At 59.2% G+C, this 26,571-nt stretch overlaps 8 protein-coding genes across 8 annotated transcripts; all 8 read left to right on the plus strand.

Moving 5' to 3' along the window:
- The first annotated feature begins 1,211 nt into the window (after positions 1 to 1,211).
- JDV02_008495 (Electron-transferring-flavoprotein dehydrogenase) lies at positions 1,212 to 5,249 on the plus strand. The gene is made up of 2 exons (XM_047990101.1): positions 1,212 to 3,117; positions 3,184 to 5,249. Exons 1-2 carry the CDS (start codon positions 1,310 to 1,312, stop codon positions 3,281 to 3,283), a joined length of 1,908 nt encoding a protein of 635 aa, XP_047846107.1. The 5' UTR covers positions 1,212 to 1,309; the 3' UTR covers positions 3,284 to 5,249.
- Positions 5,250 to 6,501: 1,252 nt separating this feature from the next.
- On the plus strand, positions 6,502 to 7,441 carry tbp1 (TATA-binding protein (TBP); the record flags this gene model as incomplete). Its single annotated transcript, XM_047990102.1, has 4 exons — positions 6,502 to 6,740; positions 6,804 to 6,891; positions 6,953 to 7,367; positions 7,425 to 7,441. 4 exons carry the CDS (start codon positions 6,502 to 6,504, stop codon positions 7,439 to 7,441), a joined length of 759 nt encoding a protein of 252 aa, XP_047846108.1.
- A 953-nt stretch (positions 7,442 to 8,394) lies between these two features.
- Positions 8,395 to 9,792, plus strand: JDV02_008497 (uncharacterized protein; the record flags this gene model as incomplete). Its single annotated transcript, XM_047990103.1, has 1 exon — positions 8,395 to 9,792. One exon carries the CDS (start codon positions 8,395 to 8,397, stop codon positions 9,790 to 9,792), a length of 1,398 nt encoding a protein of 465 aa, XP_047846109.1.
- Positions 9,793 to 10,220: 428 nt separating this feature from the next.
- On the plus strand, positions 10,221 to 12,662 carry JDV02_008498 (uncharacterized protein; the record flags this gene model as incomplete). The annotated part of the gene is made up of 1 exon (XM_047990104.1): positions 10,221 to 12,662. The coding sequence occupies one exon, from the start codon at positions 10,221 to 10,223 to the stop codon at positions 12,660 to 12,662; it is 2,442 nt and encodes an 813-aa protein (XP_047846110.1).
- A 2,765-nt stretch (positions 12,663 to 15,427) lies between these two features.
- On the plus strand, positions 15,428 to 18,124 carry JDV02_008499 (uncharacterized protein). Its single transcript, XM_047990105.1, has 2 exons — positions 15,428 to 15,997; positions 16,117 to 18,124. Exons 1-2 carry the CDS (start codon positions 15,966 to 15,968, stop codon positions 17,669 to 17,671), a joined length of 1,587 nt encoding a protein of 528 aa, XP_047846111.1. The 5' UTR covers positions 15,428 to 15,965; the 3' UTR covers positions 17,672 to 18,124.
- Positions 18,125 to 18,255: 131 nt separating this feature from the next.
- Positions 18,256 to 19,817, plus strand: JDV02_008500 (uncharacterized protein). The gene has a single exon (XM_047990106.1). It carries the CDS (start codon positions 18,451 to 18,453, stop codon positions 19,606 to 19,608), a length of 1,158 nt encoding a protein of 385 aa, XP_047846112.1. The 5' UTR covers positions 18,256 to 18,450; the 3' UTR covers positions 19,609 to 19,817.
- Positions 19,818 to 20,395: 578 nt separating this feature from the next.
- EFM7_1 (Nicotinamide N-methyltransferase) lies at positions 20,396 to 22,069 on the plus strand. Its single transcript, XM_047990107.1, has one exon. It carries the CDS (start codon positions 21,018 to 21,020, stop codon positions 21,933 to 21,935), a length of 918 nt encoding a protein of 305 aa, XP_047846113.1. The 5' UTR covers positions 20,396 to 21,017; the 3' UTR covers positions 21,936 to 22,069.
- Positions 22,070 to 23,181: 1,112 nt separating this feature from the next.
- EFM7_2 (Nicotinamide N-methyltransferase) lies at positions 23,182 to 24,839 on the plus strand. Its single transcript, XM_047990108.1, has 2 exons — positions 23,182 to 24,528; positions 24,581 to 24,839. Exon 1 carries the CDS (start codon positions 23,299 to 23,301, stop codon positions 24,175 to 24,177), a length of 879 nt encoding a protein of 292 aa, XP_047846114.1. The 5' UTR covers positions 23,182 to 23,298; the 3' UTR covers positions 24,178 to 24,528; positions 24,581 to 24,839.
- Positions 24,840 to 26,571: the final 1,732 nt, after the last annotated feature.

Below are 26,571 nucleotides of genomic sequence, written 5' to 3' on the forward strand. Positions count from 1 at the left end.
TCTCGTGTTGCAGCTGCCGTTTCGAGACGAACGAGATTCGATGGTGGTGTGTGCGGCTTGCCGGCGCGATGCCCACGAGGGGCTTGACTCCAAGGTAATCGTCGGGGGGCGACAACCGACTGGATAGGAGTGTAGTTAGCAGCAATGCAGCAGCACAGCACCGTACTGCATTGAAGATGGACAATGGCCATGAGCCACCTTCTTGTGTCGTATCACTGGCCGCTCCCCTCGTGGTTCATGATCCACCAGGGTCGATGATCTGGGGTCGGAGACGGATGGGGATGGAGATCGGCAGTGGTGCGGGGGATGCGACAAATTTGAGATGAGCGGATATGGTGGTGGGATGGGCGAGTGTCTTGCCTCGTTTTGTTGGTTTTTGTTGGTCGTGATGGTGGTTCCCGGGTAGGACAGTGCACCAAGGCGAGCGGCAGTTGATAGGCAGCCTTTTCAGCTCTTTTGGTAGGCAGAAATACTGTCAAGAACCCCGGGGGGCAACGCATTTGCTCCCGCGAGCACGTGGAAGAAGCCTAATTGATGCAATGTCCAGCCTTGAAGGTTATGCGCAGCTGCTCACTTAGTACTACCTCTACTAACAAGTCCTACTACGAAGCTGTGGGTTGGTATTCCGCGCCGTCAATCCAATAAAACCGAGTCCCCCCTCTACCAGACCTTTCAGGTGTAAGCCGTAACTTAACGCGCGCGCGTACCTGTGAAACCTGCAACCCGGGCAGCTAGGGAGGCACGCACCGCCAATGCTACGGTGGCCGCAGCGCAAACCTCCGGCAGCCAGCTTTCTGGGCGTGCCTAATCGACCAAGCAAAGGCGAACAACAACCAAACCAGTACGAAATACGTACGTGTGTTTCCTTTCCTCGGCCGGCTCGATCCCGTGACCCGAAGCTCCATCCGGATCCCTGCTTTCGCCAACGGGTTGCATGACGGCTTTGGCCCGGAGCCGTGGTGGCCAGAGAGTACCTCATGGGTACGTCATTCACCCACGACCCATCACATGTTAGTCCCACTGCTAGCCCCCAGACAGGTACCGCGCAGGTAGTGCGTCAGTATGGCCGGCCATCCGGCTTGGGTCGGCTATCTTGCCACAGGCCTTGAACCGGGCTCGGGCCACAACAGCAACGCCCCCCACTAGCCAATTGCCGAGCAGATAATTGTAACGCGGCTGCTCCATGGCACTTTCAGTTCCTACGTCGTTGACCCACGCACGCTTCCCTCTCAATCCACCTCAGCCTACTCGTTGCACGCACCGCAAAAAGCCCACCACGTTCGCGCGAAAAGCGTCGAGGCAGGGCACCATGTCGGCCCCCTTACCAGTGTCGAGATGCGTCCAGCAAAGTGCCCGAGCCGTCTCCCGCCTGCGGCCGGGCTGGGCCGTGGGCTCAGCGCTGCGTCCGGCGGCGGCGGCGGCGGCCCCGAGGAGAACTTTCGCGGTCCTGCGGCCCGTCTCCCCCGTGCCGCTGCCCGGCGCGCGGGCGTTCAGCACCGGCGCGAGGTTGCGCGCCGAGGATTCTGTAGAGGAAGCCTTTGATCCGTCGAGCATCGAGCGCGAGTCGGATCAGGTTGACGTGTGCATCGTCGGCGGCGGCCCCGCCGGCCTCAGCGCCGCCATCCGGCTCAAGCAGCTGGCTAATGAGGCCGGCAACGAGGACTTCCGAGTCCTTGTGCTCGAAAAGGCCGGCGACATGGGCGCGCACATCCTCTCCGGCGCCGTCATCCAACCCACTGCCATCAACGAACTCATCCCCGACTGGCTCGACGAGTCCAACCCAAACCGCTTCGAGCATGCGACCCCCGCCGGGACCGACAAGATGCGATTCCTCACAAAAACATCCTCCTTCCCCGTCCCCACGCCCCCGCAGATGAGCAACCACGGCAACTACATCGTGAGCCTGAATCAATTCGTCAAGTGGCTCGGCGAGCGGGCCGAAGAGGTTGGAGTGGAGGTCTACCCTGGCTTCGCCGCAGCCGAGGTCCTCTACGACTCGGACGGCTCGGTCAAGGGCGTGGCCACCAATGACCTGGGCATTGGCCGGGACGGACGGCCCAAGGATACCTTCGAGCGCGGCATGGAGTTCCATGCCCGGGTAACAATGTTTGGCGAGGGCTGCCATGGCAGTCTGACCAAGCAGGTTATCAAGAAGTTCGACCTGCGCAAAGACAGCCAGCACCAGACGTATGGAATCGGTCTCAAAGAGGTCTGGGAGGTTGAGCCGGAAAAATTCGAAAGGGGCCTGGTTGTCCACGCCATGGGTTACCCTCTGCCCAGCAGTCTCTACGGCGGTTCCTTCATGTACCATTTTGGCGACAACCTGGTGGCTCTCGGCCTCGTGGTTGCGCTCGACTACGAGAACCCGTGGATATCGCCGTACCAAGAGTTCCAGAAGATGAAGCACCACCCTATGTTCAAAAAAGTCCTCGAAGGCGGCAAGTGCATATCCTATGGTGCCCGCGCGCTGGTCGAGGGTGGCTTCCAGTCCATCCCCAACGTCGCATTCCCTGGTGGCGCCCTGATCGGCGACTCGGCTGGCTTCGTCAACGTCCCCAAGGTTAAGGGCACGCACAACGCGATGAAGTCTGGTATTCTTGCGGCTGAAGCTGCCTGGGGTGCCCTCAACCAGACCAACGACGGCACGGTCTTCCTCTACGATTACGAGGACTCTCTGCGCAAGTCGTCAATCTGGAAGGAGCTCAAGGAGGTGCGCAACATGCGCCCCTCCTTCCACACTCCCCTAGGCCTCTATGGCGGCATGGCATATTCGGGCCTGGAAGCCTTCGTGCTAAAGGGTCGTGTTCCGTGGACGCTCAAGCATAAGAAGCCCGACTATGCGGCCACCAAGCCTGCAGACCAATTCCCCAAGATTGAGTACGAGAAGCCCGACGGCAAGATCAGCTTTGACATCCTGACCAGTGTCTCTCGCACTGGTACGAACCACGAGGAGGACCAACCTGTTCACCTACAGGTCAAGGACTGGGATGCGCATACGAATAAGGCCTGGCCAGCCTTCAAGGGCTTGGAGAACCGCTTCTGTCCGGCGGGTGTTTACGAATACGTCGAGGACGAGTCCAAGCCCCACGGAGTGCGGTTCCAAATCAACTCGCAAAAGTAGGTCCATCTGTCGCCTCGCAGCCGTCCTGGCTCCTTTAGTGCCAATGCTGACCACTCTCGCAGCTGCATTCACTGCAAGACATGCGATATCAAGGCACCGCAACAAGACATCAACTGGCAAGTGCCCCAAGGAGGCGAGGGTCCCAAGTACTACATGACTTGACGCCTGCCTTGTATGATACCTGAACCCTTTCTCCTGAGCGTGCAGCGTACAAAACAACGGCGTCGCTGCGCAATGTTTTCTCTTGGCACCTGTACATACATACCTGCAAGCTGGGTGAACACTGCAAGAGCCTCGCGGCGTCCAAAGTAACAACTCGGCCAGTTCAAACGTCGAACGTGGCCTTTACTTGAAGAATGCAAGGGGAAAAGAAGGAATTGTTGACATCCAAGCATTGAATGTGCATGAGGCATCCGAGGGAGCACCAAATTCCACGTGTCCGTTCCAGTGAACCAAGAGCATTGAGCACTCGCGATCACGACGTCCTGCATGCACAAGGAGAAAAGAACAAGCCCGTGCATGCGGCCTCCAATCCCCGGAGTGCAAGTGAGCTTGAGCAGAAAAACAAATCAGCAACTTTCAAAGGCCTCGTTGCTCTCGGACGTCATCACGCGCATCTGTTGCTTTTTTTTCCCACATTCTAAACCCTTGCACATGCATGGCCGGGCGGGCCAGGTGGCAGGTCGCGCAAAATGAAAATTGTTAGTGAGGTACTTTCACGAGCAGGGCCTGGGTCTGGGGCTGTGCCGTGTTGTGTAGCAGTACCCCGCCAGCCCATGAACATCAATTTCTCATGGGTCGAGCTGACGATGGGCCTTTGGAGACACAACCCTGGCTCGGTCCTGATGAATCTGAAAGTCGGGGCAGCAGCAGCCAGACGGCTGAGCATCGGGTCTGTCGCTTTTCTTGCGGAGAAAACGCATTGATTGTGCGGCTGGGTGCAGAGGAGCCCCGTGACGACGATGCTCAAGGGGTGGTCGAGCCGGGAGTCTGAAGTACCGGGACCTGTGGCCCCAGCCACTCAGAGCACGCAAACAGCGAGTGAGCCTCTGGCTGGAGCCGCACACGGCAAGATGGTTGGACCAAAGTCAAAGGTCCATGACTCACAGCCATTCGCCCCCCCTCCCACTCTTCTGGCTGACCACGAAAAACTCTGTTCGTCGTCGCGACCTCGCGCACGAGTGCGACGCGAGTCTGTTGCCAAGTGGCGGGACAGCGCGCGTCGAAACCGGTGGTTTCCTGGTGCGCGATGCGTGATGTGCGATACGCGATGCAGATGCAGCACACCTGCACCGCAGCTGCGCGCACACTCGCGCGCGCGCGGTCTCTCTTCTTGTCCCCCGACGGGTGCTAGGCGATGTGAGGTGACGGCAGGAGAGAGCGCTTGCTCCTCCCTGTCCGTCGCCAGGACGCGTGTCCACAGCGACGGCGCATCGACCCAAGGGGGTGAGAGTGTGTTTCAGAGAGGTCTGGACGTGTGTGAGGGGGGCAGTCGAGGGTTGGCCAGGAGGCAATTTTCAGGGCAAGGGCTGGTGGGCATTGGTGGATAGGGGGGAGCCGCGGCGCGGGTTCGACGCCCGGCGCGACGCGGCCAACCGACGGCCCATAATTTCCAGCCCCTTTTCCCTGAGAGCTTTTTGGGCCGGCTTTATCGTCGAGCCGGCTCGATGCAGCAGTGCCGACGTGGGCATCGTCTCCTTATGGCTCGGCGCCTCGTCGATGTTGTGCTCGTCGGGTCGTTCTCGAGGACCGAAGCGGCCGATGGCTTGTCGTGCTGGCGAGTTTGGAGCGGCGAAGTAGCGTCCCGTTGACGTACTGCAGAACGATGATGGTACCGGGAGGTGGCAGAGAATGAGAGAAAGAGTAATGAGAGTTGTCGGGTTGTGTGTGTCCCGCGAGTCGTGACGGAAACAAGGTGAGAGGAACAAGGTGATGACGCTGGATGCCCGACAAAGGGGAGGAACCGACGGCTGGACGGGAGGGATGCCCGAGCTCCAGGGCTCGTACGTGCCCTGAGCGTCAGCGCCTGGTGCCTCAAGCCGCCAGGTACCTGGACTGAGGCGGTGATATCGAGGTACCTCGGAGGGCTCTTGGGGCCGGACCGGGGTACCATGGTGGGAAAAAGGAGATAAAATCACCACTTTGCAGCCTGCTGATTGGCCACTGATGTTGTTAGCGCCCACGCTAAGGCCGGACTAGCCTGCCACCGGAGGCGCCACAAGGCCACTTGTTGCCTGGGAGAGCTGCCTGGGTCGGCGGGTGTCAAAATTATAAGTACCCGGGCCTCCCCCAACCCGCCTGTTTCGCCATTCTCGCGCGGAAGTCCCGACCGGTGGCCCTACGTACCTACCACTTGCGTCGGCCACACCTCTCAATTTTTTCCCTCTCCCCACGACGTCACGCCCCACATTCACCTGGCTGGCATCGGTTCGCAACCTCCATAAACCAAACCTCACTCTTTCTTTCTGCATCGCCAGACGCCCCTCTTCGCGGACGCTGCATCTACTGCATCCCCTGCGAAAAGGCTCGTTGCCTGCGACGACGACGAAAACGTCGGCGAAGCGATCGCGCGTGGTCCCTGGCAAGCGAGTGAGCCCGCCCTCTCAGGCTGAACGGCGTCCGACGTCCCTGCGATCCGGCACAAGAGAACTGGAATACGTTTTCCTTGCGCCATCGCTTTCTTTGCGAAACGACCTCGTTGACACCGACGAAGACAGAAGAGCGAATCTATCGTTGTCCGTCGCCATCGGGTCGTTGCGCGTGCGTAGACAACAATAGAAGAAAAGAAAAACAAACAAAAAATACCTTTGACTTGCACGAGAATTCGAGTTCGTGGTTGAGAACGGTGCGGTTGCGAAGCGACGACTCAAAATCACCTCGTCGGTCGACCCGAATTTTCCCACCAACATCATCTCGCCGGTCATTACTCTGCGTTGCGCCTGACCTCGCGGCTGCCGCAGCGCAACAAGCCCAAGCCGCTGGAGCATTCATTCTGTAGGGGAGACATTCACTTGTTCATCTCCCGCAAGTGGTAGGTCGCACACCTGTTGCCCCGTTGCCCCGTCATCCCCATGATTCACGTACACGCGGTTACCGCATCACTCTGTTCGGGCTCTCTGCCAGCTGGCTGGCCAGTCGCTGCCAGGCTGATCCAGAGACCACCCGGACGACTATAAAAACCCCGTTCACTGCAACAACTTCTCTCTTTCACTGCACTGTTCTGCTCGGTCTGCATCGCAACAACCAGCCACGCGATCCGCCTCACTTGATTCCCGGTGCTCTCTCGCCTCCGCCTCCGTCCGATCGGTCACTAACGGTTCTCCATCAGATCTGCTCAGCGCTCAACGCCCAATAAAACACGCATCGTCATCGCGATCGTCATGGAGGGCATCCAGACTCATCCGTCCAACGCCGCGCAGGCGAAGGCGTTTACCGCGCCCGGCTCGTTGTCGTTCCCCGGAGCGACCCACGAGCTGACTCCGCCCGCCAGCAATGGTGACGCCGGACAGCGTGTTGTCAACGGTCAGCAGGTCGCAAACGGAAATGGGGTGACTCCCGCTACTCCCGCTGCCACGCCTGCGGCCAACCAGGGCCCCAGTGGCATCACTCCCACCTTGCAGTATGTCTTTGGCTGTGGCGAGGTTAGGATTGAGGTGATGTGATGCTCAACAGTGCTTTCTAGGAACATTGTCGCAACGGTCAACCTTGACTGCCGCCTTGATCTGAAGACGATCGCTCTGCATGCCCGCAACGCTGAGTACAACCCCAAGGTTAGTTTCGCGCTGCTACGCTCTTGTTTCGCACTTGACACCGGTGCTAATATTTTCGCAGCGTTTCGCCGCCGTCATCATGCGTATTCGTGAGCCCAAGACCACTGCTTTGATCTTCGCCAGTGGCAAGATGGTTGTTACTGGCGCCAAGTCCGAGGACGATTCGAAGCTTGCCTCGCGCAAGTACGCACGGATTATCCAGAAGCTCGGTTTCAACGCCAAGTTCACGGACTTCAAGATCCAGAACATTGTCGGCTCCTGCGACATCAAGTTCCCAATTCGTCTCGAGGGCCTCGCTTCGCGCCATCACAACTTCAGCTCGTACGAGCCTGAGCTGTTCCCTGGTCTCATCTACCGCATGATCAAGCCCAAGATCGTTCTTCTCATCTTTGTCAGCGGCAAGATTGTCCTCACTGGTGCCAAGGTGCGCGAGGAGATCTACCAGGCCTTCGAGATGATCTATCCTGTGCTGCAAGGTTCGCCAGATCCCTTCGCCACTCACCTCTTAGACTTTGCTAACTCGCTCTCTCCAGACTTCCGAAAGGTTTAGACGCATCACGATTTGGCCGGACGCACCCTCTGCATCCCCATATCACCTTCTTGATTGTACGAATAGACCTTTGGTCATGATACCACGATTGCTTTTTCACACATTTGATGCCCCGACCTGGGTAGGCCACAACCCAGGTCGCATTGCCCGGGCATCCATGTATCATTCTCGTTCATGCATTGCATTGGCGTTGGGCAAGGAAAGCCCGTGGGCGGCTTTGTTTCCTTTCTGCGAAGGACTCGGTTTTGCGTCGAAAAGAACAAAGACTACCACTTCCGCGGTTCATAGATTGCTTTTGGTCCGTCGCGAACTGCGGTTTGATGGCGACCACCTTTAATGCTTTCAGGGGAAAATTGAGTTGTTGACGGAGGCTGTGGCACAGCAGGTTTGGAGCTTCGGAGGCTGCAGGTGAGTTGCAGCTCATAGCGGATGGAAGCGAAGTTGGCAGATGCGGAGGGCATTTCTGGCTGTTTTGGCGATGTCCTGTTCATTCAGGCTGCCTGCAGTCGGACAAGTGACGGCGCTCCTGGTGGCCCGTCTTTCGCGAGATAGCCTACGGTAGACACGAATACCTCTCCGCCTCTGCATTATCACATGCGCTTATCGTGACTTGACACTGGTGATATTCTGCTTAATGAAGTGGCTTAAAGCTCTTGGGTTCTGCAGAACGTACACTCGTCAAGGCGCACATATTAACATAATGTGGATGCTGGTGTAGCAAAGTCAACAGAATTGTCCCCGTAAGGGCGCACCAAGTACAACCTCGTGCGGACCCGATGTTACTTCCTAGTTCGTACGCTCCCCGATAATCGGCCATATTGGTTCCCCACACGTCTAAGCCGCCTTGACCTCCGAGGGCCCGCGGCTATCGTCGTGTCTCCCCTCGTACAAACACAAACTGTCCTCTGCCGGTCAACACACGTTTCTGACCAAGTACATGCGGCGAGCTTGTCATGGAGAGCAACCCGCCTTCGTCCATTCTCATTGTCGGCTCCGGCGTGTTCGGCCTAAGCACAGCGTGGGCGCTGAGCAAGCGCCCCCTCTTTGCCGGCACGACCATCACCGTTGTGGATCATGCGCGAGGGCAGTTCCCTCCCACGGATTGCGCAAGCGTGGACACGTCGAGAATCATCAGGGCAGATTACGCAGATCCTCATTACACCGCTCTCGCGACCGTGGCGCAGGAGGAGTGGCGTAAGCAAGGACACGATGACCTCGGCGGCCAAGGTCGGTATACGGAGTCAGGGTTCGTCCTCACCGCGGATGAAGCCAAGGAGGTCAAGGTCGGCACCAAGTCCGGGATGGACTACACCAAAGAGAGCTGGAAGAACGTCGTCGAGTATGCCGTCAAGAACGGGTTTTCTGCGGACCGGATCAAGACGCTCGAGAGCCGTGACGCGCTCAACGCCGCTTTAGGGACGGACGCACACCCCGGTGATTGGGGATATTTCAACACCCTATCCGGCTGGGCCGACGCTGGCAAGGGCATGAAGTGGCTCTACGAGCGAGTAGCGGCCACAGGGAGGGTCAACTTTGTCGACGCCAACGTGCAGGAGTTGGCGACGGAAGGCGACAGGGTCGTGGGAGCGAAGCTACTGGACGGCACACTGCTTGCGGGCGATGTGGTATTCGTCGCCGCCGGCGCTTGGACGGGCGAGCTCATTGACTTGAGGGGGCAGGTCGAGGCAACTGGCCACGTTTTGGGGTACGTCGATATCACAGAGGACGAGCTCGCCGTGCTGTCGAAGCAGCCCGTCGTGTTGAACCTGTCGTCGGGTCTCTTCATTATCCCGCCGCGGGAAAAGGTGCTCAAGGTTGCTCGACACAGTTTCGGCTACCTCAATCCTACAACGGTCCATAACGCCTTGCCCCCGTCTCCCTCTTTGAGGCGCGGACCCATAGTCGTCTCCCGTCCCGCCACACATCGGGACGGGGAGCTGAGCCGCCTCCCGCTTGAGGCCGATGTCGACCTCCGCCGCGCACTCAAGGACCTCGTCCCCATCAAAGGCCTCGAAAACCGACCATGGAGGGAGACTAGGCTATGCTGGTACTCAGACACCAGAGACGGGGATTGGCTCGTGGACTGGCACCCCGGTTGGAAGGGCCTCTTCATCGCGACGGGCGACAGTGGCCACGGATACAAGTTTCTGCCCCTGCTGGGCGAGCGGGTGCTGGACTGCATGCTTGGCAACGGCGGGGATCTGGGACACAAGTGGCGATGGAAGGGCCCTGCGGACGAAGTGATCGGGCGAGAAGTGGACGGTAAGTTTCATGGACTCATCACCCACGATGGGAGCAGGGGAGGATACCCGGGCATGATTTTGCAGGAAGAGCTCGCGCGGATGAATTAGATATGCGGCGCCAGAACAGGCGCCCGATGCTTCATCTACAAGCTCAATGCCGTTGACCGGAGCTAGCGATCTGGATACAGGCGTTGTAGATGCCGTGAATTCTTAGCAATGCGCTTCAACAGAGCCCTTCAAGCTTAAAATCCAGCTGCAAGCAATTCACCCCTTTTCACAGAGACAAGATCCTAGACGTGCGGGTTTATGACTCTATCGAGTGCATGACATAAGCACAGCACGCCCTGCTGCAAGCACGCGCCCACTGAACGTTACGTACCTGGAACTGCCACCCACACACCCCACTGAAGCTCCAAGTTTGTTACCTTCAACTCTGCACCTCAAACCAAACGGCGTTGCCTCCTCACCACCGCGCGCTCACCTCGCCGAACCCGGATATTCGAGCATGACCTGAAGACCGACGTCATCCGAACAACATGTCTTCCGGAAAGGCACCCTCGGCTTTCCCTGATGCCGAGGCCAAGCTGGCACAGCCCATCAAGCAATCCGCCTTCGAAAGATCGAGAGCCGAAGCCGAAGCGAAGCGGAAGCGCGACCAAGCCGAGACTGAGGCGGTATACAAAGAGTTCGTGAAGTCCTTCGACCATGACGACGATGGCGGCCGACTAAGCCGCCCCATGCCGTCGCAATCATCGCGACCCCGCATCAGCGACTCGTCTGTTGGCTTTAACACAGGCAGGCGGCACTTTGCTGCGTCGGCGATGAAGAAGAGCGGACCGGGAACCCTGGGACCTGCCCCCGGATACGACAGTCGGCGTTCGTTCAACGACTACTCCCGCCCGCCGAGAGTCACCGGCTCCTCGGCTGGCAGTCAAGAGCTGCATTCTAACAGGCTGTCAGTATCCGCCTTCAACAGTGACAGCGACGAGGACGAAGTCCAGAGGGACGCTGCGCAGAGAGCTGAACTCAAGGCCGTGGCGAAGCCCCAGCTCCGAATGATGAGCATGCCCGCAGGTGTTTCCCCGGCGGCCATTCGAGCTCTCCTGCCCGATTTGAAGATTGAAGCTGTCAAGATCGAGTCTACGTCTGGACCCAGCCATGGTCAGAAGAGACTTGCAAATGCCGTCATCACCTTGGCGAGGGACACGCCGGGAAGTGCAATGGATGCGGCTGTTAGTTCTCTCCAGAATCGATACCTCGGCACCGGCAACTATCTGTCGATTCAGCGGCACCTATCTTCGGCCGTCCTCAACCCTGCCGGCGCATCGCCTGGCGCATCATCGGCGCCTCTACCGTTTGGTGCCAAAGCCATAGAGCAAAATTTGGGCCCGCGTGGAAACAATACCTACCAGAGCCGCCACCGTGGTTTCGCGCCTCCTTCGTCGTACGCGCGACCCGGTACTGGCTTGGACAGACTGGGCCAGTTTTACGTCCCGGTAACGGTCCCGGATGATCTAAAGCTGTTTCGCCAGATCCATTCTGTCGTTGAGCGTATCATTCAACATGGCGCAGCGCATGAAGCCCGACTCATGTCACGACCGGACATACAGCGAGACGAGAAATGGTCTTGGCTGTGGGACTCGAAAAGCACCGCGGGTGTATACTACCGCTGGCGTCTTTGGCAACTCAACACCGCGTACAAACCTAGTCCTCAAAAGGAACCCCATGTCCGTGTCTGCGACGAGAATTTGACATGGAAGGCCGTTGAGCATCTGCCGTTTGAAAACGTCTCCGAGTTCCGTGAGATCGCCTCGGATCCTGATTACAACTCTTCGGATGAGGAGGACGATCTTGAACCCGGCAATGCAGGCAATGGTGGCAGTCTTGAAGCCGAGCGACCTTACCTGAGCCCCCTGGACCAGGCAAGGCTCGCTTTCCTCCTGAGCCGCCTCCCAGAGAGCCATTCTAAACTCCGAAAAAGGGATGTCGCCAGAGTTTCTGTTTTCGCGCTTTCCCACGCCGACCGTGGCCCTGCAGAAATCGTGGACATGATCGTGACCAACATAGCGAAGCCCTTCGTCTTCACGACCGCCAACCCGGAGTACGACCCGGCCGCAAAACCGCCTACAGACGCCGTGGGGCCAGAAGACGCGTCTGCTAGTGAAGCCGCTGACACCAGCGCTGCGAGCCTGGTAGGCTTGTACATCGTCAGTGATATACTCGCCACGGCGGCCACCACGGTCTACCGCCACACTTGGCGATATCGGGGGTTGTTTGAAAAGTCGCTCAAGGAGCGTCAAGTTTTTGAGCACCTTGGGTCAATACCAGAGAAGCAAGGTTGGGGCCGTCTCCGAGCCGAGAAGTGGAGACGCAGCATCAAGCTGATACTTAACCTGTGGGAGGGATGGAGTGTATTTCCGACGAAGACCCTGGCATACTTCACATCTATGTTTGAGGACCCACCTTCTCTTCAGAAGCCCGAGAACGAGCCTCAGGATGAGGTGGACAAGGGCAAGTGGAAAGCGGTGGGATTGTCGGCGGCGGGGGCGGCGGGCAACACGCAGTCCAATGAAACCCACGCGGGTGACGTGGGAGGAGTGCCAATCCAAGAAGCCGACGTCCAAGGTGAGGCCGTCGATGATGAAGATGTTGCTGGCGTTCCGGTTGAGGAAGATGACATCCAGGGAGAGCCAATCGACGACGATGATGTGGAGGGCGAGCCCATCGATGAAGATGACATGGATGCCGACACTGACGGCGATACCGCGATGAAGGCCACAAGCCCAGACGATTCGGATGGGCCGCCGGGTGAAAAGGAACAAAGAGAAGAAAATACGAAACGACGGAACGATAGCCCTGGCGTGGATGGGCAACCTGGCGGTTCAGACAATCCCATTCGACCCGATTCCCAGGATGAAAGGAATGGACCTCCCAGGAAGCGGATGCGCGCTGTCGACATGTTTGCTGATTCGCTGTAAGTCGCGCGATGGCGACGGGCAGGTGCTATGGCCGGTACTGGAGTGCGGTCTTTTCTTGGGGGGGGGGATCCAATGAAGGCGTTTGACGACGTTGCGTTCCGAGCGAGATACCATGTTAAACAACTTGTACGGAATATATGAGTGATGATTACCAGTGGACGTTAAGCCAATGGATTTATATTGCGGCCGAGGTGGGATCAAGGTTGCACAACTACACGGCAGCCTCCCTCGACGGGGCTCAACATATGTTGTGCCACGTGCATAGGACCGTCCTTGGAAAGACGGAAACGGGGACGTGCCGGATGTGCCATCAAAGCTGCAGCATCAGTGGGTAGTGAGATGCAACTACAACACGCCGCTGCTGTCATGGAACTTCAAGATGTTGCCATGCTATGTGTGTACGGATGGTAGACCTTGTTCGGCTCCGATGGGCAAGAACGGGCGGGACATCAGAAGCACACACTGCAAGGCGGCCGAGAGAGACCTTTGATTGGGAGACGGGATGCTGACCCGAATTGCAACTCCGATGAATGGCTAATAACGCGACGACGAGCGTGCCAGGGATGCGGCATGCCTGGATGTACGTACCTACCTAGCAAGTGTAGCCACCTCCAGCATCACGCGCTGGCAGCAGAAAAGGGCAGAAGAACAGTACTTTGGCTGTAGCAGTACAGTATGTGCGAAGCACGAGATGCCATGGATGCCATGGATCAGTGCCTGACAAAGAATGATGCATGTCCGGGAGAAGGCGAGGGTGTCCCAGGGTCGTCGCGAGGGCCAATAGAAACTTGCTCACTTTGAAGGGTGCTCCTCACCACCAACAAGGCCAAGCGACCCGTCGTCGAGAGCGCGGTCGACAGCTGGGTGGGCTTTCCAAGTTGAGCCAAGAGGCGCGCACGGTCACGGATGGATAAGGGGGAGAGGGGCCGCATGATTGACGACGGATCGGGGACAACTGGGGCGGGATGCTGTTCAAGCCAAGACGGGCCTTTTTTTTTTTTTTTTTTTTTTTTTTTTTTTCAATTCATACCCATCGTGAAGCCTGGTAAGCACGGCCGTGATGAGAGAGACACTCACTCACTCGCCTTTGTCGGGGCGCCATGTCGTCGCTCAGACATGGAATGCAAGGGACAGACAAAAAGCCCCATTCGCGCACAGCCTTGTGACTGCACAAAGGCATGTCGACATTTATTGCATGCTGTTCTGCGAGGCACGAATGACAATCCGCGAAGCAACAACGGACTATGTTCCGTGGGCGAACCAAAGACCAAGACGGACGTGCATGAATGACTGACTGCCTGCCTGCATTGGTCCAGGGAAAGGGGGACCACACCACCACCACTCTCTTTCTGCAGCGCCGAATGCACCGAAAATCTGGCCATGACGAGCGCGTTTGGCTCTGGGCCAGGGCATTGCATTTTTCTTTTCTCCGCATGGAGCCTCGTGCCAACCGGGAGGGGTAGTGTAGTGTTTGAAGATCAGTAGGTTTGTTTCGACAAAGAATCAGACGACAAGCAGGAAGCCACTATCGTTACCACCACCACCACCATGATGCCCAGACACCTAGACAGGCTAGGCCGGGGGAAGGGGGGGGGGGGTTTTCTCTGGTGGTTGACGCCGACTATGGCCGGCCTGTCAGACGCTCGGTCATTTTCCCACCTTTTTCTTTGGCTACCTATTCTAAATATGTACGGTGAATACAGTAAGTAGGTGTGCCACATGGGGCGCGACCGCGGCGGGAGAAGTCGCTTCAGCGGCCGTTTCAAACTTTGGTGCGCTTGGACTGACTCTTTGCGCTCCGGACTGTACCGAGTACGGTTTACGGTCCGCGACGTTGAAAGGGCATGGATCTGGCTGGCGCTCGGCGGTGGTGGCTCACGCTGGGGTTTTGTCTGCGGCCAGGGAGGCGCAGCGCAGCGCATGAGAATGCCGTGCGAAGAGAGTGTCGTATTGCCGCCGGAAAGGGGACTTACTTGTTGGTGGGCTGGGGGGCGGCGGGCCGGCCGTTGATTCTGATCCACGGCCATCGCGTCTCTTCCATTATCTTTTCTCGTCGTATAGGTGAGCCGTATGGGTTATTAGTACCTGAAGTAACTAAGTGGGAGCATGGTTCGGCTTTGGGTTGCTCAATGCCGCTCCGTTGCTGAAGGGAGGCGGCGAGTCGCCGTTGCCGCCGCGCCGCTTTCCCTTGTAGGTACGCTTCCGCACGCCGTCCGCGCTGCAGTGAGGTGGCCACCACCAGCTGAAGGACCCGCGGCGCCTCAACGCCCAGGACGGGCGGGCGGTTCCAAGACCCCCCCGCACGTGGGGCCCGTTGTCTGCGGCACGTTTCCCGATAGCACCTACCCCTCGAGTATGCTAGTGGGCTTTTCAGCGATTTCCATTTGCTCCAGCGGCGCTGAGGGTGTGGTCGGGTGGCCCTGTGGACCATCCATTGAACCTGGAAGCATTGGATGCACCACCTGTCCGCCGGCAGCTACAAGCCCCCCCTCCCAGTGAAGCCCAGCAGCAAGCAGCCCACTGAAGCGGATCGCGGCCAAGCCCCAAGCAGGGCACAGTGCAGTGGGACCTTCCATGTGGAAGGCCGCCCAGATCAAGGTCGGGTACTCCTCGGCGCTGGCCTTGCCCACCCGCGGCGGTTCCCCTCACGGGTACTCGGGCGCCCAGGTAAGTTTAGTAGTAACGTACTTCGTACTTCCACTTGGATGGGATTCAAAGTCTGGGCTCCAAACCGGACTCCATCCCACCACCACCACCGGCTCCTCCCCTCCACTGTGGCAGCCCGCTTGTTCGTCGCTGTGACCCGGCCAAAGCGTTCCACTCCCGTCGGTGCTCTTTCCGGCACCCCGTTCAACATCACCAACCAGCCAGCGGCGCAGGCCCCGACCTCTTGTCCTTCTGCAACATCACCTGACTTTGCGCTCGTTGGCCTGCGGTGCCTTATTTCTCCAGCGCGTTGGCCAGCTTTCCGCGTCTCACCAAGCTCAGCTTCATTTCACTGCCGACAGTTGGGGACGATCTGCCCGCCGCCGCTGCCGCCGCCCCTCGTCCTCCTCCATCCCCGCGGAGCGTCCCGAACCGAGACTCAACGAGCCAGTTTGCGCCGCGTCTGCGGGAGCCTGGTGCGGCCTTGAGACGTCACCTTCATGGTCGATTGGGCCGGCGTCTACGATTCAAAGCCTAAGCCTATACGAGCCCGGCTCGCGGCTGACGGTCGTACCGTTGTCTAGACGAATCGCGGTAGTCTGTTAGGTCCTACCGCCCTCCCGAAAGCGCTGTGCTCTTGCTTGCAACACTGTCACGATGCCCCTCATCAACGGGCAAAAGATGGCCTGGTAAGTACCCTTGCTACCCCGGGAGTTTGCCGCGCCTACACACGACTGCTTCTGGCCCTTTCGTCGTCGTTGTCTGCTTGTGCGTCCGTGAGACAGACAGCTGACGCTACCCGCTGCAGCGAGCCCTGCATCCGTGGCCATCGGTCTACAAAATGCACACACGCCAACGAGCGGCTGATGGTTCCTGTTCGCAAACCGGGCCGGCCCTTGAGCTCATGTCCACACCCGTCGTCTCGCCCTTGCTCGTGCGCTGCCGTCACGGCAGCCATCCCGCGGAAGCAAAAGTGTCGCTGTGGGACGTCGGACGCCGCGCCGGCCGAGGTGAAAGGCGACCAGGATGTTACCAGCCGCGACCTCACTCCACCGAGCCCGTCCAAAGCTGCGAGCGCGGCTTTCCGCGTTCAGAAGCAGGGCTCAAGAGGCGCGTCGAGCAGAAAGCAGTCCATCGACGTTGCAGGTCTAGAAAGGATGGACGCAAGCCAAATTAACATTTTGTCCGCGTATGCTGCTGGCATGCAACGTCCTGCGACAGGATCCAACGGCCAGACGACACCGATAGCAGAGGTACCCATGTACGCTGGCTTGGGGTTGAGCCCTGTGGAGGGATCATTCAGTTCTGATCACGGCATGTATCCCGTATTTCAGTATCCGATGCAGTCGCCCATGGTGGGCCCAGCTGCCTCCAACTCGGCACCTAACGGCCACGTTGGAGGAGCGACTATGAGCAGGCCGGCCACTTCGAACGGAACTTCCACAAACGGTGGTGGATGCTGCGGCGGTGGCGCGAACGACATCAAGTCGGAGCCTGCACCCCAGCAGATGGCGTCTCAACTATCGACTGCGAACGACATGGAGACCACCAAGACCAAGAGCTGTTGCTCAGCACCCCAAGCTGCTCCGAGGACTGCATCGCCGCCACCTTCATCCTTGTCCTCGCCACCACTCAACCACCCAGCGCAATTCAACGGCATTATGATGCAGGCGTACCAGCCTCTGATGGCCATGCCCAATAGCATGTACCCATACTTCTCTCAGCCCACGATATTCAACTATCCGCCGCAGTTTGGGTCGTTCCTTCAACCCTTGCAGCCCGATCAATGGAGGCAACTTATGGCTACGATGAACGTGGGGCAGTCCGTGGCATCGAACGGCCTCGCGTTACCCACGGCTGGGGCTGTTCAACCCCCCAGCGTGCCCAACAGCGCGTCGTGGACATCCCACCAGTGCAGCTGCGGCGACTCTTGCCAGTGCATAGGGTGTGCGGCGCATCCTTACAACGAGGCCACGCAAAACTACGTCCGCTCGGCGTGGAACACTATGATGGATGATGGGCAAAAAATGCAGGCCCATCATGGCGGGCATGTGAACCATACAAACGGCCACCACGAGCGCTCGGGCAGTCGGGCCTCCAACGGAATTGCAACGCCAGTCACGGCACAAGCAGACGGCACAATCTCGCCTCCGGCACCTCAAACGCCATCAGACGCACCGTCAGGTGGTAGCGAGGAACAGACGCTTTCAGCACACGACTTCTTCTTCGTATCGTACCCATTCGGGGAGGCTTGCGCCGGCGAAACTTCCAGCTGTCCGTGCGGCGATGATTGCCAGTGCATCGGATGCGTGATCCACAATAATCCCGGTCCCGGGGAGACGAGAGAACATGCATCTCTGTGATGCGCTGGACGCTGGTCACTGACTCATTGTGCACATGGGCGTGAACGAGCAAGATCTAGACCTGGATCGGGTGAAGTGGAAGATTTCTGGCAAGATGCCATTGCATATGGTGGTCATAGCAGCGACAGCGTCGGGCGGCGACGGCTTGAAGGCGCATGTGCCGAACGATACCCCAGCGCAGTGGTCAGTAGATGTAGACGAGCAACATGACTTGCCACCTACGGCAGATGACATGGACGGAAATAATCCCACTCAAGGAGACATATCTCGCCGTGCGTGAGAGGCTGACGGGTTGATGCCAAGGTGAAGCGAGACGTGAACCGTGGGAGCATATGATTATTCGAAGCGCTCGGTGAACCTCAAAGGAACGCTTAGTTGACGGTCGAATGAATGCAAGAGACTCTGAAAGAGCAGCCAGATCTTATCAGTGTCAAGGCGTAACTACAACAATAATACATGGAAGACAATGCCGTCTCCGGCGTATTGGTGGCGGCACCGGGAAAAGTGGACCTTCACGGGGAGCGCCACGCAGAGCCTCTCAGAGGGACACTGCATAACCTTGTTTCGCGCGACGTACTTCGTAAGGCTCTCTCTCTCTCACTCAACTTTTACACCACGCGACATCAACTCATATTCACCTCGGGCCAGCCACCGGCACGCGCCTGCACTGCATCTGCACTGCTTCTTGACATTCTCCTTTTAACCTACTTTGTCACCAAGGGGACACCACTTTACTCCATTTGAGCATCTGGCGCGTGCCAACATCTCGCTCGCTCGCCATGCCGAGGTCACAGGCGGAGAGGAGGGCGTACTCGGGAGACGAGGGCTCTGGCCAAAGCCGCCGAGCGCATCACTTTAAGGATGGATCCGATGAGGACCATGGAAGGAGGCGGTCTCGCTCACCCGACCGCAAGAGACGCAGGACGGCAGACGAGCGGAGACGGAGCGCGTCGCCGGACACGGACGCCAGAGACTCTCGACACCACCGTCACCATCGTCGCCATCATCACCGGAAAGAAAGAACGGGGGGCGGCGGCACAGGCAATATCGCAGCAGAGGCGGAGCTCCCATTCTCGGCGCGTCGGCTGGGGAAGTCGGACCTGCAGACGTTTGAGCCGCTGTTCGTGCACTATCTCGCCGTGCAGAAACAAAAGGAGGCTGAGGACATGGACGAGCGCGAGTTTAGGGGCCGGTGGAAGAGTTTCGTGGGCAAGTGGAACAGGGGCGAGCTCGCGGAGGGGTGGTACGACCCCGACATGTTCACGCGGATTGCGGCACTTGGCCCGGTGCGAGGTCCCGCCTCTGCGGAGGTGGAAGAGCCTGCAGCCCATGCTCAACGGAGAATTCCTACGGAGGAAATGGACGACTACAGGGACGATTCGAGAGGGACGCGAAGCGCGGGCGATGCTGACGAGGACGGTGAAGACTACGGGCCGACATTGCCTCTGGCGGACGCACGACGCCGGGCCGGCGCCCAGGTGCCGTCGCTGCAGGACCTCTCGCTGCGCAACGAAATGATCGAGGAGTCGAGGGCCGCGGACCGCGAGTCGCTCCGGGCGGCGCGCAAGGCCGACCGCGCGCTGCAAAAGGAGCGCCTCGAAGACCTCGCGCCGCGGGCGGAGCCGGGCACGCGGGAGCGGCGGCTGGAGAAGCGGCGCGAGGTCAACGACAAGATGCGGCAGTTCCGGGACAAGAGCCCGGACGGCGGCGGCGGCGCGGAGAACGAGCAGGAGGTCATGGGCGGCGGAGACTCGCTCGACGAGTACAAGCGGGCCAAGGAGCGGGAGCAGAAGCGCAAGTCGGAGCGGCAGATCAGGCGGGAGGAGATGGAGCGGGCGCGCAGGGAGGAGATGGAGGCGCGGAGGAGGGCGTGGCAGGAGAGGGAGGACGGGACGGTGAGCATGCTGCGGGAGCTGGCGAAGCAGCGGTTTGGGTAATAAAAGGCGGGTGGCGAGCGCCATGTGGTGTCTGTCACTGCTGGTGTGTGCAGCGGGGGGTGGTGTCGCTCCTTTGGCGACAAGTCTATATCTGATGGGGAACGTGGCCCGGGCACGCTCCCGTATATTGTACAATGTATCAAGACCATGCATGGGACGATGACGATGTCACACGCAGCCCGGGCAGGATACTTTAATTTTCGTCCACGACCCTCCCCGTCCAAAAAGTCCGTGCATGACACATACGTACTTCGTAGTGTAGGTACGCAAGACACGACACGAGACGGCACGGCACGACACGACACGACGTTGCTTGTGGAAAAACGGGTGGCCAGCCGCCCCAATCACGGCGACCGTCCCCAGCGCCCCGGGTCCGTCGATGGAACCATCTGATAATGCGGGCGGGCATCCTCGGGCCGCCGGCCGGCTGGGGAAGGGGGCGAAGGATCGTGAAAGGGCCGGCCAAAAGTCGTTGACACACACACAGTGGGATTCTGTCATGGGAGGAACCTCGCCCCCTTTCGGCAGCTGGGTCCATCGGGGGAAAGTATGTCGCTGCTACTAGTCAAGCGCCACACGCTTTTTTCTTCCTTTGAAAGTTTTGTTGTTGCTGCTGCTGCTGCTGTTGCTCGTGCCGTCTTGTGCTCAGCCCGCTGCCTTTACAGTAGTATACAGTAAACTTAGGGGTGGGTCTCTCTCATTGCAGGCAAGACGCCCAAAAATCTTGTCGCTGGGAGGGGAAAAAAAAATGGGCGGGCCGGCAACGCGGCTCAGCATCAGCATCAGCATCATCATCATCATCAACAAAGGCAGCTCGCTTGGATTGCATTATCTTGTCAGATCATACACCCGGGGGGGGGTGCCTCCTTTCACTGCATCGCTAGCTCGAAGCAACGCCGGCTCTCGCCACGGCTGAAACGGGAGGGTCAGCAACAACAACAACAACAACAACAACAACCCTTTGTTCGTCGTTGTCGCTGGAAGGGCAGCAGGCTACGGCTTTCATCATCCTGCGCCAGCAAGCCAAATCAGACAAGGGGTGAGAGGGGTGGGCTAGACTTGTGCGCACGCCTCTCCTTCTCTCTCTCTCTTCCAGCTTGCCGCTGCTCCGAGGGGCGCCAGCTGTCCTGCCTGAAGGCGCCGTTGCATGCAGATCTAGGCTGCCGTTCGCCCCCCTTTCCCGCTCCGCAGGAGCCAGAGCCGGTCGATCATTGCGGGCAGGCAGCAGGGTTGTTGCTCTTGTTGCCAGCCGAGAGGCGATTGATTAGCTTTCTCTACTTTTTGCTGGTGTTGATTTCTCGGGGGGTTGACGTTGCAGGAGGATCTTGGTCGAGGACAGTGCGTGCGCACGCACACACACATACACACACACATACACACACGCAGACAACAGAGAGGGTAAGGCGGCCATGGACGACTACGGCACGGCGGCCCTTATGGAGGACCCAGACGACTTCTACCCGCCCTCGCCACCGCCGACGAAGCAAGTCTTCACCATGCAGAGCGGCCGGGCCGTGACGCTGCACCTCGTGGGCCACAGCCCGACCGAGGCCCACCACCTCTGGAACGGGGCCAAGTTCATCTCCGACTACCTCGAGGACGACCCGGCCGGGCGCGTGCGCGGCAAGGCCGTGCTGGAGCTCGGCGCCGCGGCCGGCCTGCCCTCGCTCGCGGCCGCCGTCCTGGGCGCGCGCAGGGTCGTCATGACCGACTTCCCGGACCCGGACCTCGTGGCCAACATGCAGAAGAACATTGACGAGTGCGACGCCGCCGTCGAGCCCCGGGGCAGCGTCGCCGCGAGGGTGCACGCCATGGGGTTCGTCTGGGGGGCGGACCCGGCGCCGCTGCTCGCCCGACTCGCCGCCGACGCCTCGTCAGACGAGGATGCTGGTGCTGGTACTGGTGCTGGTACTGGTGCTGTTCCCCCGGCATCGGAGGCTGCATCAGTAGCAGTAGCAGCAGCAGCAGCCGGAGAGGAGCAGGAGGGGCACAAGGAGGAGCAGAGGTTCGACGTGCTCGTCCTCGCCGACCTGCTCTTCCGGCACTCGGAGCACGGGGCGCTGGTCAAGACCATCAAGGAGACCATGGCCAGAGATGGCGCCGCGTACGTCTTCTTCACGTCGTACCGGCCCTGGAAGCAGGACCTCGACATGCGCTTCTTCGACGTGGCCCGGGACGCGGGCCTCTCGGTGGAGCAGGTCTCGGAAAGGAAGTTGGAGAAGCCCCTCTTCGACAACGACCCGGGCGACCTCGACGTGCAAAAGACCGTCAAGGGCTTCGTCGTCCGCTGGGCCGACGACGACGACGACGCCGCTACTGGACCATAGACAAGAAAGTAGTAGAAAATAACTAGTAAAAGGTAGTAGTAGTAGTAGTAGTAGTAGCAGCAGCCGCAGCAGCTAGTGGCAGACTGCAACAACACAAATTACCCGAAGGGGAGAGTGCCTTGTGCTCTGTCACGACTCGTAAGAGAAAATGCAGCGATTTGCTCGTTGCCGGGGCCCCGTGATGTTTTGCCGCCTTGTGGAGACCCGCGCTGTGCCCGCACGAGAATCGTGATTCGTACCTACTACGAGTTAGAGGAGCAATTCGTACAAAATACGTACGTAGTGAAAGCGGAAGCACGCGGGTTGCGGGTGGAGCCTGGGACGCGGATTCTCCTCGTGCCCTTTTTGTCAATTTTCGTTTGACCCGCCCTCCTCGTCCCGGGTTGGTACGCGTTTGGCGGCGGTGGTGGTTGTGGTACTCTATCTTGGTGTGTGCCATGGTGGTGGTTGGAGAGAAAGATGTCCCTCCAGGGCGGGATCATCTGAATGATACGTTACGCCCAGCCCTGCCGCGCCAGTGTGGAGTGCGCGGGGTTTCGTGGCCGCGGCTTAGCTGTGTCCATTCGTACCTACTCACACATGATGAGCCAAAAGTACGGGGAAAGAGGGGGAGGGGATGGGAGAATGGGAGAGGGGAACACCAAAAAAAAAGAGGGCCAGAGGCGAAACGTCGCGCTCTCAGACGCTGAGCTGAGGCGGAGTGGGAGGAGGGGGGGGGGGCTCTAAGCCGCTGAAGGAAGCCCGTATCGGCATCACTGGGCCTTGCCTTGCGCGGATAGGTATGTACTGTAGGTGTGGAGGAGATGCGAGCCTACCTAGCAACTGAGTGCTAAGTTAGTTACTACTGACTTACTTCCCGGTGCAATCCTGTCTATTCTACTACTGTAGTACGTTAGTAAGTAAAATTCAGCCCACGCGCTCGGGAGTGGTTCCCGTCGGGTAAGAAGAAAACGTGACGGAGGGAGGAGGAGAGGTAGGAAGGAGAAAGGGAAGAAAAAAAAAGAATGGAGAACCGCGTTGCCGATGGGACTGTGACGACACGGCCCACGGACGGTGCCGCCGCCGTCGTCGATAAATAAGAAGCGGGCATCCGCGACGCATCTGGTCGTGACCCTGGGGCTCGTCGTTTAGCAAATCGAGAAGATACCCTTACCCATCCCATAATTCAGTCCACCCTCGCGCGCCATATCGTCGAACCATCACCAGAAACCTCATCATCACCCCCCCCAACCATCCATCCCCCCCCCCCTCGACCAAGCCCGTGTCCCCCCCCCCCCCCTCTCTCTCACACCCCCCCTGCCCCCGTCCGCCCTTCCCAACCGCCACGATACGCGCAGCGTAGTACGCACTACCCGTCGTCGACATGCCCGCCGCAAAGGCCAACTCGTACCTCGCCGACCTGGAGCGCGACGGCTTCGTCGTCGTCAAGTCCATCGTCAGCCAGGAGAAGCTCGAGGCCCTGCGCGAGGCCAGCCTCAAGGTCGAGAAGCTCGCCCGCAGCGGCCAGTGGCCTCACATCCGCACCGTCGGCAAGCAGTTCCCGCCCTGGGAATGGAACCCCGAAAAGGGCATCTGGGGCGTCCAGCACCTCATGAACCCTGACATGCCCGGCAACGACATCTACACCAGCCTCTACTTCTCCGACGAGGTCCTCAGCATCGTCCGCGAGCTGCTTCAGTGCGACGACGAGCACCTCGTCATGGAGCTCTTCAACATGCTCGTCCGCCCCGACGGCCACTTCGAGCTGAGGTGGCACCGCGACGACATCCCCGCCGAGGCCACCCCCGAGGAGGAGATGGAGCGTCTGGGCCGCCCGGCCTTCCACGCCCAGTACAACTTTGCCCTGTGGGAGGACGACTCCCTCGTCCTCGTGCCCGGCTCCCACAAGCGCGCGCGCACCGAGACGGAGCGCAACGCCGACCCCTTCGAGAAGGTCCTGCCCGACCAGCTCATCGTCAAGCTCGAGCCCGGCGACATTGCCTTTTACAACAACAACATCCTGCACCGTGGCGTCTACGACCACACCAAGGACCGCATGACCCTGCACGGCTCGGTGGGCCACTCAGGTGGCAGCACGCTTCGCGCGCGCAACGTCCTCCAGCACGGCATCGGCTCCTATGTCGACAAGGTCGACTTTTCCAAGCTCAGCGACGCCGAGCGTGAGCGCGCCGAGGCCATGCGCAAGCGACTGGTCAAGCTGGGATCGGAAGCCGGCGACGTCGGTTATTCGCTTCAGGGTTAGAGAGAGAGAGAGATCCAAATTGTAAAAGGGGCGGCTTGCGAATGGAAGCGATTTCCACCAGTCGTTCTCTTGCCAGCATCGAAGAAGAGAGATGTCCCAATGAACTGCGTTTCCCATTGTACATTACGGAATATACACGCTATGCGGACGAAATCATCATTGCGACGCCCGAAACACTATCGCGTGACCACAATGTGATAGGTTATCGGTCCAACAGCCTGGCCCGAGCTTGTACGCGTTGCGGTCTCATCCGCATGCGTGGCAACTTTACAATCATGCGGCTCAGAAGCATCGTCGGCGACGTGTACGAGTAGACCGCGTCTAGCTGCGCATCGGTTATGGGACGACCAGGTGATCATCTCCAATCTGGCAGTTGTGATAGGCGAATCTGATATGCGTGCAGCTCGCGATGGTGGTATCACTTACTGTGTCTGGAAGGTCGACTGCCCTACCCGGCGGTTTGTGTCCTTACCGCCTGCCCTCCATACAACAACGGCTATTCATAGGTGCTTCGTGAGACGTTCATGCCGCAGAAGACGGATCCGCTTTGGCCACGGACCTGAGGAGCATGCCCACGAGCGTGGTGTTGGCATGGGATAGTTGACCGACGGCCACAACCCCCGTCAGGCATTCTCAGCATCGGATGATACTCACAAGGTGGGCTAGGTTGAGGGGTCGATTCCATCAGGATCCCCCTTGTGAAGAATCGCTGTAGTCTCAGTGGCCTACCCGACTGTCTCGCTCGGAAAGAAATGCATGATTTTCGCACGGCAAGCTGCGCTCGGTGCTCAATGCTCAGCGGGATCCTTCAACAACCGCAGACGGGTCGAACTGTTCCGTGTCACGGAGCTTGGACAAAATTAAAACTTTTACAGAACCTCAAAGACGAGCAACAGGGCTCAAGTCCAAGGACAACGGTTCAGGACTAGCTGTAGCGAAGCATTGGTCGCTTTCCGCGGTCGCGTGGTACTTCACAACACGGCGTGATTCGTATATGCACCATTTTCGGCCGGTACCTTTGCAATGTCCGCGGTCGTAGTTGTCGCGGATACGCAAATCTCCGCGAAGGAGTGGTGAGGAACGGCCAACAACTCAGTGTTGACTCTCGAAGTCTGGTCAAGGCCCCGGACGAACCCCTGGCGGCGGATGGTGCAGCTCTCGGCGACTGGGCAGGGGTTCGGTGGGGGGTTTGCTTGCGGGAGGGGAGGTAGTTACCCATGTACTAACGTATATCTGTGGAAGCAGAGCATCATCAGGCGTCTGGGTCCCTGGGGTGAGAAGGCCAGTAGCCGAGCCCTGCGGGGACGTTTGGGGTCTGTCTGTCTCTGGGCTGTCTTCAGCGGGACCGTTGTGGACCTCGAAGAGGTCGCAGGCGGGCATCGTCTCCAACTCTGGACATGAGCTTTGGTGATTCCGTCCACGAAAGCCAGCCACGGCTTGTGAAACGAGTCACGCATCTTTTCTTGGTGACACATGACACAAGGACCAAAAGAAGGTGCACGGATTGGCACAACAAGCCCCAATGATAAACTTCTAGGCGTGGATCGTGGCACACACTTGGGGCGGATCAGAGGAGGGGTAATCCCCGCAGAGTTCAGATGGGGGAGCTACGTATCTCCGCCTTTCGTCGTCGTGGGGATGGTAACAATAGGCGAGCCGTCATCTGAGCAAATGCCTTGCTTTGCCTTGCCCTGCCTTGCTCAGCCCATGGTGACGGGTTTGGGACGGGGTTGGAATGTTTCTGGCAAAGGCGTAATCGTCTGAAGCAACGTCAGTGTCCATTGGAGATGAGCACAAGGACCCCCGGGAGCCCTTGAAGACTGGCAGGGGCGTATCCGTAGACCAACCACCCTTGGTGATAAAGGGCAGGAGCTCTCGGCCGTATTTTGGAATCCCCATCTCGTATGAATGTGACACCACCACCATGGCTGGCTGCTGATTGGCACGACTCGTCGTGGAGTCTGTCGTCATGGCCAGGCTCAACTGCCGTAATTGCGGCCACGGGGCTAAGGTGAGGCCGGCGTCGACGTCGTCATGCGCTGACACGGTCCTCTGAGCTCCGGAGATCAGGCGCCAGGGCGACGGGCAAACAAGCCTTTACCGTGTTTCAGATTGGTGCGCGGTAGGTAGGTGGACGAGCGACGGACCCGACGTGCAGCAGGACCTTGTAGGAAGCATGAACGATGACACCCGACCTCGGGCTCCGATTCACGGCCCCATGTGCTCGCGAGATCTTGATCCTTTATGTATATGGAAAGTGTGCAGGTCGGGCACACGCGGGGTGCAGGACAGGGCAGGGTTCTCCCGTGCTTGGCGCCTGGACTGGCATTGCTGCTCCCCTCCCGGAGCTGCCATGCCTGATGAGGTGCGTATGGGGTCTCCGACCTTGCGGCG

The sequence above is a fragment of the Purpureocillium takamizusanense genome, chromosome 8, assembly GCF_022605165.1.
Source record: "Purpureocillium takamizusanense chromosome 8, complete sequence".
NCBI classification, from domain to species: domain Eukaryota; kingdom Fungi; phylum Ascomycota; class Sordariomycetes; order Hypocreales; family Ophiocordycipitaceae; genus Purpureocillium; species Purpureocillium takamizusanense.